This window comes from Galeopterus variegatus, unplaced genomic scaffold (genome assembly GCF_000696425.1).
Source record: "Galeopterus variegatus unplaced genomic scaffold, G_variegatus-3.0.2 Scaffold2047, whole genome shotgun sequence".
NCBI lineage: Eukaryota > Metazoa > Chordata > Mammalia > Dermoptera > Cynocephalidae > Galeopterus > Galeopterus variegatus.
Genome location: NW_007728158.1, coordinates 55,920 through 67,393, shown reverse-complemented (window position 1 = coordinate 67,393; position 11,474 = coordinate 55,920). Strand labels below are relative to the sequence as shown.

Here is an 11,474-nt window from a genome sequence, read left to right as displayed (position 1 = left end):
TGAGTCTTGATTTGTGACCTAATATATGATCTATCCTGGAGAATGATCCATGTGCTGATGAGAAGAATGAGTATTCTGAGGTTGTTGCATGGAATGTTCTGTAGATATCTGCCAAGTCCAATGGTCTAGTATATTGTTTCGATCTTGTGTTTCTCTGTTGATTCTTTGCCTAGATGATCTGTCCAATATTGGCAGTGGGGTGTTCGGGTCCCCTGCTATTACGGTATTAGTGTCTATTTCTTTCTTTAGGTCTAATAGAGTTTGTTTTATAAATCTGGCTGCTCCAACATTGGGTGCATATATATTTATGATTGTTATGTCTTCTTGATGGATCAGTCCTTTTATCATTATGTAGTGCCCCTCATTGTCTCTTTTTATGGTTTTTAAAGTCTATTTTATCGGATATAAGAATAGCTACTCCATCTCGTTTTTCTTTTCTGTTTGCATGGTGAATCTTTTTCCATCCTTCACTCTTAATTTATGTGAGTCTTTATGGGTGACATGGGTCTCTTGAAGGCAGCATATAGTTGGGTCCTCCTTTTTAATCCAGTCAGCCAGTCTGTGTCTTTTGATTGGGGAATTTAAGCCTTTTACATTGAGTTGTTATTTAAAAGTGTTGATTTATTCCTAGCATTTTATTGATTATTGTTTGGTTGTGTTAGATGTCTTTTGTTCCTTTCTTTCTGATTTACTGTGTTTTCTGTATTTGTTGGTTCCTTGGGTTGTAGATAGCCTTTTTGTTTGTTTGTTTTCTCTTCATGAATGCCATTTTTATTATACTAGTGGGTTTTGATTTTTCTTGGGTTTTTATGGCAGTGGTAGTTATTTTTCAGGAACCAAACCCAGTACTCCCTTGAGAATTTCTCGTAAGGGTGGTCATGTGGTAGTGAACTCCCACAGTTTTTGTTTGTCTGAGAAATATGCTATTTGCCCTTCCTTTTGGAAGGATAGCCTTGCGGAGTAGAGTATTCTTGGCTGGCAATCTCTGTCTTTTAGTATTTTGAATATATCATACCATTCCTTTCTGGCTTTTAGGGTTTGTGATCAAAAGTCTGATGTTAGTCTGATTGGGGCTCCCTTATAGGTGATTTGATGCTTCTCTCTTGCAGCTTTTAAGATTCTCTCTTTGTCTTTGAGTTTTGCCAATTTGACTATAACATGTCTTGGAGAAGACCTTTTTGGGTTGAATACGTTTGGAGATAGTTGAGCTTCCTGGTTCTGAAGATCTGTGATTTTTCCTATACCTGGGAAGTTTTCCACCAGTATTTTGTTGAATATGTTTTCAATGCAATCTCCATTTTCCCCCCCTTCTGGAATACCCATGACTCGGATATTTGAGCGCTTACGGTTGTTTGATTTCTCTCTCAGATTTTCTTCAATGCCTTTGATTTTTTTTTCTTTTTTTTGTCTGCCTGTGTTATTTCAAACAGCGCATCTTCAAGTTCAGAGGTTCTCTCTTTACCCTCTGCAAGCCTTCTGGCTAAACTCTCCGTTGTGTTATTTATTTTGCTGAATAAATTCTTCAGTTTGGCAAGCTCTGCTACATTTTTTTTTCTGGGCATTGATTTCCTTGTACATTTCTTCTTTCAGGTCCTGTATACTTTTCCTCATTTCATCATGTTGTCTAGCTGAGTTTTCTTGTATCTCATTCAGTTTCCTTAGAATTATCACTCGAAATTCCTTGTCAGACATTTCAAGGGCTTCTTGTTCTATAGGTTGTAGAGCTTGAGAGTTATTACCCTTTGGTGGTGTACTTTCTTGATTTTTCATATTTCTGGTATCTTTTCTTTGGCATTTATTCATTGTGGCAGGGGGTTTCACGGTCCACAGGTTTGACACTATTGTCTGACTAAGATGTTGCTGGGGTTGCCAATTTGGTATGGCTACCTCAGTGACTGCTCAGTTGGCCACTAGTGCCTTGTGTGGGGGGTTGCCTTGGGTCTTGAGCCTCTCCGGGGAGCCACCTCTCTGGTCAGCTTGGACTCGGCCAGGCTGCTGGGTCACAGGGCGGTACCTCAGGGTGTGTGGTCTCTGCCGAGCTTCCACCTCCCCTGCTGGACTTCTCCCTGTTCCGCGTGCACTGGGCCAGGCTGCTGGGATGTGCTGAGGCACCGCAGAGTGTATGGTCTCTGCGGAGCTTCCCCTTCCACTGCTGGATGTCTCCCTGCTCCGTGCGCGCTGGGCCAGGCTTGGGATGGAGCTGGGTGGCGACAGTGAAGCCTACCTGCTGCTGGATCGCGTGGTGGCAGCCCCCCCACAGGGTGTGTGGTCTCTACGGAGCTTCTGCTTCCGCTGCTGGACTTCTCTCTGTTCTGTACGCACTGGGACAGGCTGCTGGATCACATGGCTGCGGTGTGGTCTCTGCAGAGCTTCTGCCTCCCCCACTGGATGTCTCCCCGCTCCACACGCACTGGGCTGGGCTGCTGGATTGCGCGGTGGCGGTGTGGTCCCCGTGGAGCTCCTATTGCTCACAATTTCTGAGGCTGGGAAGTCCAAAGTAGAGCTAGAAAAAGGTGTCAGCAGGCCTGGTTCCTTCTGGAGGCTCTGGGGAAGAATCTATTCCTTGTCTCTTCCAGTTTCTAAAGGCTGCTCATGGCTCTTTCCTGCACCCTCAAAGCCAATTGAGAAGCAGCTTCTTTCTTAGATTCTACTTCCCTCTGCTTCCTTCTTCATATGGCCTCTCACAGACATCTTTCTGAAATAACAGTTTCAGAGACTGGGAAGTCCATGATCGGGGGAGCTGGTGAGGGCCTTCTTCTGGGTGGGAACTCTCTTCAGGGTCCCATGGCAATGCAGGCAATCACATGTATAAAGGATACAGATGAGCAATCAGATGAAGTGATGGACAGGGCAAGGTATGGAGGTGGTGGAGAGAATCTTCCATTCCCTCTCTGGGTCTGCCACCCTCCCAGCACCTCCGTGTGTTCAGCAACCTGCAAGTTTATCAAACCACATTGTTCAACTAGTTTTGCCTTTTATTGTAAGCCACCTTAAATCATTTTTTGGAAATAGATGGGATATAAGGATATAATTTGGAAGAGTCCCTCTGCTGCTTGATTCTCCACCAAGAGTTTATGGGGTTTAAGCACACATATAGAGCACTAGGATAAATTAACTCATTAAATACTTATTTCAAAACTGGATTTATACTTTGAGGTCAGTCAGGATTACAGAGTTTGTGATCAGTGCAGTATCCCATCTTTGCATAGTAAGAAGAAAACAAAGGGATTTGGCCCGTTTTGCTGTAGTGTCTGTGATTGCAGGTGACGGAAGGCACCAGGGCAGCTACTTAGAGTAAGGAGAATTTACTTCCTCCTCACTGGGCAGAAATAATATCTATGGTCCCTAGTCATTCACATTGAGCCTTGCCAGAAATAACTTGAAATTTTGAAGGCTCAGTAATATTTATAAGGAACTAAAGTCTCTGTTTCCACTCATGTAGGATTTAAAGGGAATGGCCATTTGGCTTATGATCACTATTCTTTTAGCTTCATTAAACAATCTCCTGAGACCAGACTTAGAAACAGTATGACCCACACTGGTGGTGAAGCTATGGAAGTAAAAGTGATTCCATGTTCAATGGGTCTTCAGGAGCACAAAATTAGAAAACCCATGGCCTGATCCCAACCTGTCTCTTCTTCCTCTCATCCCTCAAACTCACTTCTCTCTCTCTCCCTTCTTTATCATCTCCCAAGAGATTCATTGCCTCGTGAAAAATGGTAGTTGTGTTTAATCCTCCGTTCAGATGCTTTTTGCTTGAATTTCCTTCTCCGCCCCAGAGCCTCACAGATTACTAGGTTGCAGTAGGCCCTCAGATGTCCTACATGGAATTGCCACACAGCTGATATGTAGCTTCTTTCAATGGTGTGAGCATCTGGCTTTCTTTGGTAAATGGAAACCACATCCATGAAGAGCCTTGAGGACTGATGGGAGCAAAGGGCCTTGTCTTGTTCCCTCCCTCCCTCCCTCCCCATCCATTCTATTCTCAACCTTGTCATCCTGCAGGCACATGTGACTCTTACCATAGCTGCTGCTGCACCGCAGAGCTAACACTGACAGTGAATGTGACTTTAGACACCATAGTCTGACTTCTTGGTTTTACAGGTGAGGGCCAAGCTTGGGGAGACGAGGTACTTTTTAGAGTCAGAATAGTGAGAAATCATATAACTTCATGAATGGAGGACGAGGCTGGGTGTTAGGATCAATTTAGGTTAGACCTAGCAGTATAACCTTGAGAGAGCCACTTTCTCCAGGTCTCAGTTTTCTCCTCTGTACAGTGAGGAAACTGGATTGAATCATCTCTGCCTTCTAAGTGATCTCTAAGGTTGCAGATCTCCAAGACAGCTTGGACAGGGGCCATCAGCTTCTATGTGGTTATGCAACCTGGTGAGCTATACAGTTATGAGGACGAGGCAGATGTTTTAAAGCCACCTTCTGTAGTAGTGTCTTCCTAGTAGTGGTAACCACAGAAAGACTTAATAGCACACATTCCTACATCAACTATGGCCAACCCCAGTCTGTCTCTTTACTTTCATCACTGCACCTGGCCTGAAGAAAGAACTGGAAAGGGATGGAGATTATGTTCCCCAGCACCAAGGCACTAACCTCCAGCCAGACTGGAGCAAATGGGAATGCTGCCAAAAGTCCAGAAGCCTTCCCCCATTACTGGTTTTCGTGCTTGACTTATTTTGAGCAGAACCTTGTCTTGCGTTGGAAAAGTCTCTCAAGACTGAAGTGATCTAACAGGTAAATCTTAATACATAATGCAGCTTACAAATGTATTTGTTGAAACCAGTCAGCATTAGGGAACTCTTGATGACAACTTCTGGGCTCTCTTGCTGTAGATGTCTAGTATCAGCATTTAATTGTGTCTCAGGCATGAACAAAGGTTCTTTGGCTTTTTGCAAAGCACTTCTCGACAAAACTGCCGACTACCAGTGCAACTAAAAGCATGAGCTGAAAATGAAGCCAACCAGTCTCTCCATTCAACTTCATTTCAGAAAGCTCCAAATATGAAAAGCGAGCTTGGTCCCCAGAAGGCTGCGAGTGAATCCTATAACTGGCTCCTCTGTGGAAACCAGCTCAGAATTGGAAGCCAGCTAGCTGTCCCTTTCCCATCTGTGCAGCATGCAGGACAAAGCCTGAAGGAAAGAAGGGCCACTACTTCAAAGACGTTGGCATGTTGGGTTCCTTGCAACTCTGTCTTGGCTGACCCAGGCATGTTCCCACAAGGTTTGAGCTGGTTTATGAAGTTCTGCCCACTCTGATGGTTAGGGTCAGGGGGCGTGTACAAGGAAAGAAATGAGACCATTGCCCCATTGGATGCACCTTGGATCCATATTGCCCTCATTTCCTTCACCACTTTGTAGTCAATCTTTTGGCTCATGAGTTCTGATACATTCATTACTCACCCAGTAGCAATATCCCTGTGGAACTGTTCCTTTGAAAGTGTGACAACTATAGCAGCACTTCGGAGAGTGACTTTTCTCCCAGTGCTGACCTGTGATTTCATAATTGCACATCCCAGATGGGCACCACCTGTTGTTACACTTTCCCCTTTCTCCCTACAGTCTGTTTCCTGAATCTGACTGTGGTTAGCACACACCCTGAGTTTAAAATGCACTCTCTAAGCTGGCTTAAAATGTAGTGCATTATCCTCTTTTCACGAACATTTATTGGGTACCCATATGTGTATGGCATTTTAAACAAAGTTAAATAATGCAGGCCATGCTGTTTAGACACTTAAAACTTGAAACAGACCACAGTTGATGGGTTAGTTCCTTGGGAACAGGCCAGTGAGGAGGAAGATAGAAGATCTTAGCCCTGAGAAGACATTAGAGGCCACTTAATCCATCCCCTCATTGTGCAGATGATAAAATGAAAGCAGTATAGCTTGCATAGGTCACTTGCACAACTTGTCGGTGGCAGAGCTAGTCCTGGATCTCCTTCAACACCCACTCCCCCGCCCCGCTGTGCACTTTCTGTAGGATGTAAAAGTCAGTCCAGGCTGCCTCTCGTGGATCTTTAAACAAAGGTTGAAGATCTTAGTTTGATCATATAGTGATGGGAAACCACAAAAGATCTCAGGAGGTTTAAAAAGGAAAAAAAAAAAACAAAAACTTTTAAAATGGCAAATAAGAACAGCTGGGAGTCCAGAGAGGAGAAAATTTTCATAATTAGGTAAGAGATATTTATGACCAAGATTATAAAAACTAGAACGGAAAGAAACAGTTGGAGGATGGTATTTCATTGTTACAATCTCTGTTTGAATAGTGATGTGGAATGGCCCCAAACATATGGACAATCCCAATTATTGCTAAGTCCCTAACCAAGGCACAGAGTTTATTATAGCAGAGATAGGCATCTGTCCTCAAAGATGTGTGCGATTGAAAATAAATGAGGAAACTACATGGAGGACTTCAATGGTATTGACAGTTTAATAATGGCTTTGTGATTTGAACACAACTATGGAAACACTGTTCTCAGAACCACAAGGATATAATATGGAGTTTCCAGTGCCCACACTACAGAATATAAAGGCATCTGGTAGCAATGACAAAAGGCTGACCCCAGAGCATTTCCCTGAGGTCAAAAGAAAAAAGTTGAATTAGAGTGGGGGGTGGGTAGCTGCAAGGAGAGAGGGGTAGAGTTTGAGTTCTTGCTTTCCTGGCTGGGAAAATGCTTTACTATATACATAATCGACTTTGTACGACACTAGGGCTCGATTAGAGAGGGCCCATCCCATTCAGTTTCACTCCTTTTTGATCCTGCGTCAGCTGCAGAGTTATAGATGAAGTGACAAGGACGGTATCTTGATTGGATCCAGCTGCCTGGAGTAAGTCAAGGGCAGAGAGGCCCTGCAAGAGGAACAGCACTCACCAAAGGCTCCAAAGGAGTCTGAAATTCAGGACACCTCAATGCCTTTGAGAGCAGTATAGTTTAGCATTCTGTGACCCAGTGTCACCAAATTAAGTCTCTCTGGAGAGAAGTCTGGTGATTTCAGCTAACAGTAAGAGGACTAAAATCTTCACAGCATTTGACCCCCAAATGAGCCACTGTTGTTATAGTGGGGGGAGGGGGTGGTAAAGAAGAATCCCTTGGGTGAGTGACTTAGTGACTTGAACTTCCTTGGCATGGAGCAGAGAGCTGTGTTGACTCAAAGTAAATGGGGGAAAAACAACTTCCGTCTCTAGCAGAAGTGCCATCTGAATGGGTGCCGTCTTCCCCACCCCAAGCCCCTCTTTCTCCACCTTGCCTAATCCTGGTGTTTACTTGTGTGTGCTTGGGGCCCTTCAGAAATCTCTTGAACTCCCTTGAGGTGAATCAGTGATTGTGGCATTAGTGTGACTTGAACAGGCAGGTGCTTGGTGCTAAGAAAAGGAAGCTGGCAGTGCATGTAGTGGAGCCTGCTCACACCCACCAATCAAACAGAAGTTACAGCTCACATTCTGTGTTGCTGCCTGGGCTCTATAAAACTGTAATAGTATCATACCATTTTAATCTGCTGAAATACAAACCCCAGAGTAGAGAGAACACAGCAGCAGCATTACATATCTGAGGAAATGTTTGACATGGATTCACTTGTCTGCAGCTATTATGACGATGCCTGTGGCTGGTTAACTCTGTTGCTTACAACATGGTGTTAATGAGGCCAAGGTTGTGGGTTTGAGAGCCCTGTTAGGTGAGCTGGTTTCACACAAGGGAAAGCACTTTTCATAACCCCAAACTATGCCCAAAACATAGGTCAGACATTCCATAAAAGAGTGGAGATGATCACAAGGAGGACTGGGCAAGACAGTGTAATGACTCAGCAAATATCCCTTTACCCGCTTCTGGAAAAGCAATTTAAAACATGTGCGTTCATGTGATGAATTATTACTGTGTTCTTCACACACAAAGGATATCATGTTATTATGAATGGTAACTGTTGATCAATACTGCTACAGGCTTCCTTCTTGAATTAAAGGGATGCTGGGTCTGGCTGTGGAGAAAAGAGAAGGATCTTTGGTCCCCTTTCATTCTTAGCTTTTTACCTGCTTCAACAAGAGTGTGTGGAATGCTATCGTGTGTCAGGCACTGTTCTTTGTGCTTGGGGTACCACAGTGAATAAGACAGTCTCTGTCTTCTTCAAGTTTAAATTCTATAGGAGGAAATAGATAATAAATAAATAAACAATAAATAACCAAAACAATTGCAAAAAGTGAAAGTTAGGGAAAGCAAAGATGGGGTTGAGGGGATGTCATGAGGAGTGACTGGTCACCTTAGGAAGGTGTGAGAATTCTTCTCAAAGTAGTAGTTGACATTTAAGCAGAGACATGACTGGTGAGAAGGAACCAGACTTCTGAAGAGCTGGGAGAACATTCCAGCCAGAAGAAATAACAGGTGCAAAGGGCTTGAGGTCTAGCTGTGGTGAAAGAACAGAAAGACCACTGGAATGCGGAGAGCTGGAAGAGAAGAGGTGAAGAGTGGGCAGCCCTTTAAAACACGCCAATGAGTTTGGATATTATTCTTAGTGAGATAGGAAGCCATTTTGGTTTGTTTTGAGGATGGGACATTTATAAGATTTTGAGGGGGATGCTATTGGTTGAATTGTCCCCCCCAGAAAAGGTATGTTAAAGCCCTGACCCTCAAATGTGATTTTATTTAGAAATTTCAGAGGTAATCAGGTTAGAATGAGGCTGTCAGAATGGGCCCTCATCGAATATGACTGGTGTCCTTATAAAAGGGAAATTTGGACAGAGACAAACTCATACCGAGGGAAGGTAGTCATGTGAAGATGGAGGATTGGAGTGATGCACCAACAAGCCAAGGAATGCCAGAGATGAACGGCCACCCAGCACAAGCTGGGAAGAGGTCAGGAAGGATCCTTCCCCTGCGTTTTTCAGAGGGAGTGGGGCCCTGACAACACCTTGATTTCATGCTTCTAGCCTCCAGAACTTGAGACAAGTTTCTGTTGTTCTGAGCCCCCCAGTTTGTGGTTCTTTGTTATGGCCGCCCTAGGAAACTGAAAAGGAGCAGGGGTGCTGACACACTGGCTCTCCCCTGGGGAGTGGCAATGAAGTATTGTCCCTGGACTTGGCAACACTTGTGTGTTGGGAAGCTGCTGGCTGCTCTGGCATATGACCACATGACTTTTTTGTGTATATGTATGTATGTATATATATATATATGTGTGTGTGTGTGTGTGTGTGTGTGTGTGTATACACACACATATATACACACACACATATATATACACACATACATAGAAAAATATATAATGAGAATAATTACAATATGAAAAATATATAAAATAGGATAGAGCCCATTAGTTGACTTACCCTTTGCAGAATACCCTAATATTCTTTTGCAAATAGTGGTCTGGAAGGGAAGAGTGGCAGCAAGGAGACAAGTTGGAGGCCATCACAGTCATCTTGGTGAGAGATGGTGGTGGTCTGAGCTAGACGGGGTGGCAATAAAGGTGGTAAGAGGCAGTCAGAAGTAGAGCCAGCGGGACTTGCCAATGGGTTGGATGTGAGGAAAGGAAGGAATAAAGGTGACTCCTAGCTTTTGGGCTGTATGATTTAATAAAATGGAGAAGATTGAGGGACTGACTTGTCTGGAGATATGGAATGAAGAGTTACATTTTGGACATGTTAGGTATGAGATACCTATTGTTTATCTAGGTGGAGATATTAAGTAAAGGCTTGGTTATCTCAGGAACATTGAGGGCTGAACATAAATTTAGAAGTCATCAGATTATAGATGGTATTTAAGGTGATTAAAACTAGGTAAGATTACTTAAAAAGAGTTTGAAGAGAATGAAGGGTTGGACTGAACCCTCAGGAACCCCATTATTTAGAAATCTGGTAAAGGTTGAGGAACCAGCAAAGGACACAGAAGAGGCTCCATGAATAGCCAGCACGTTGTCAGTTTTCATTAATGGTATGGCCCTCCTCTCTTAAAGGGTAAACTAAATTATACAGAAATACATGGGAAAATGTGTTGGAAGTGCCTCATCTCAATATGCCAAATTCTGTTTAATCCAACAAAACTGTGTGTAAAAACCTTTCCAAACATGGAAATCAAGTCTTTCTTTTCCAAATGTTACTGATTATAGAACCAGCCAAATTCCCTATACTTTAGGCTTCCAATAGGTCATAGAATGGGTGTATACTCAGGAGAAATAGATGCTTTTTTCAGGAGAAATAGAGACATTGTAAGATTTAAAAATCACAAGTTCAATACAAATCAGGGCAGCTGAGTTGCAGGATTCCATTTATTCTTCCTTCATGCATTCATGAAGATTGGGACCAATTTTGTTAATCATACGTTAAGAGATTACCTACCTTGGCCCAACTCAGCAAGCTATTACTCCACATCACTTGAAATTTCTGAACATGCTCAAGAAGTTTTGGAGGAAATCAGAATCAACATCTGTTGTAGTATATTGGCAGGATAACTAGAGCCTGTTCAATTGCACATCTTCAGAAGCCCATTATGACCTTCTTAGTTTGTAAAGATTTGAACCTGGGGAGTCTGTTGATACCTGTCTGGATAACTCAGCACTGATGGGTTGTTGTCTGAATAGGAATTGATTGTTGATGATGTGCTTCTGTCCTTAGGTCTGGCGGGAATTTCCTGACCGGTTGGTAGGTTACCCGGGTCGTCTGCATCTCTGGGACCATGAGATGAGTAAGTGGAAGTATGAGTCTGAGTGGACTAATGAGGTGTCCATGGTGCTCACGGGTGCAGCTTTTTACCACAAGGTAAGCGGGGTGCAGGCCAGGGCAACAAAAGTGAGAGTACGATACATATTTTATTTGGCCCAATTTAATTTTCCATACCTGCTGATGGGTTTGGGGAACATTTTCTTCACAGAGGACTTAAAAAGCCAGATTGTGTGATATTCCTTTAAAAATAAAGTCATTATTTTCTAATTATAAGAGTGCTTATACTAGGTCATAATAGAAAATATGAAAATTTATAAGAATAAAATGAAAAAGAATAGTCACTTGTAATCCTGTCTCTTAGAGATAACCACTGTTATCATTTAAATGCTTTTTCCAGCTTGCCTTTTATTTATTTACTTATTCAGACAGACAGACACACACAGTTAAAAATATTCTCATTTGCCTGCTTTTTTCATATATTATATTGTGAGCATTTTCTCATGTCTTTTTTTTTTAACTATATTTATTTTATTTTTTTATTTTATTTTACCACAATTTTTATTTATTTATTTTTTTCGTTAAATTTTTATTTTGTCAATATACACTGTATATGATTATTATGGCCCATCACCGACACCTCCCTCCCTCCTCCCTCTCTCCCCTCCCCCCCAAGAATGTCCTTTCCGTTTGCTTGTTGTAACAACTTCATAGAAGTATAGTTGTTATATCTTCTTCCCCACCCACCCCCTGTTTTTTTGTGTGTGTGTATGTGGGTGAATTAATTTGTTTGTTTTTTTAGCTCCCACCAATGAGTGAGAACAT

At 42.7% G+C, this 11,474-nt stretch overlaps 1 protein-coding gene across 1 annotated transcript in view; it reads left to right on the top strand.

Annotated features, from left to right (window-relative positions):
* The window catches only part of EXT2 (exostosin glycosyltransferase 2), a 180,644-nt gene that overhangs the window by 153,772 nt on the left and 15,398 nt on the right, over positions 1 to 11,474 (top strand). The window contains exon 12 of the mRNA XM_008580244.1: positions 10,605 to 10,748. Within this exon, the coding sequence (XP_008578466.1) occupies positions 10,605 to 10,748 (144 nt within the window). The remainder of the gene's footprint in view (positions 1 to 10,604; positions 10,749 to 11,474) is intronic.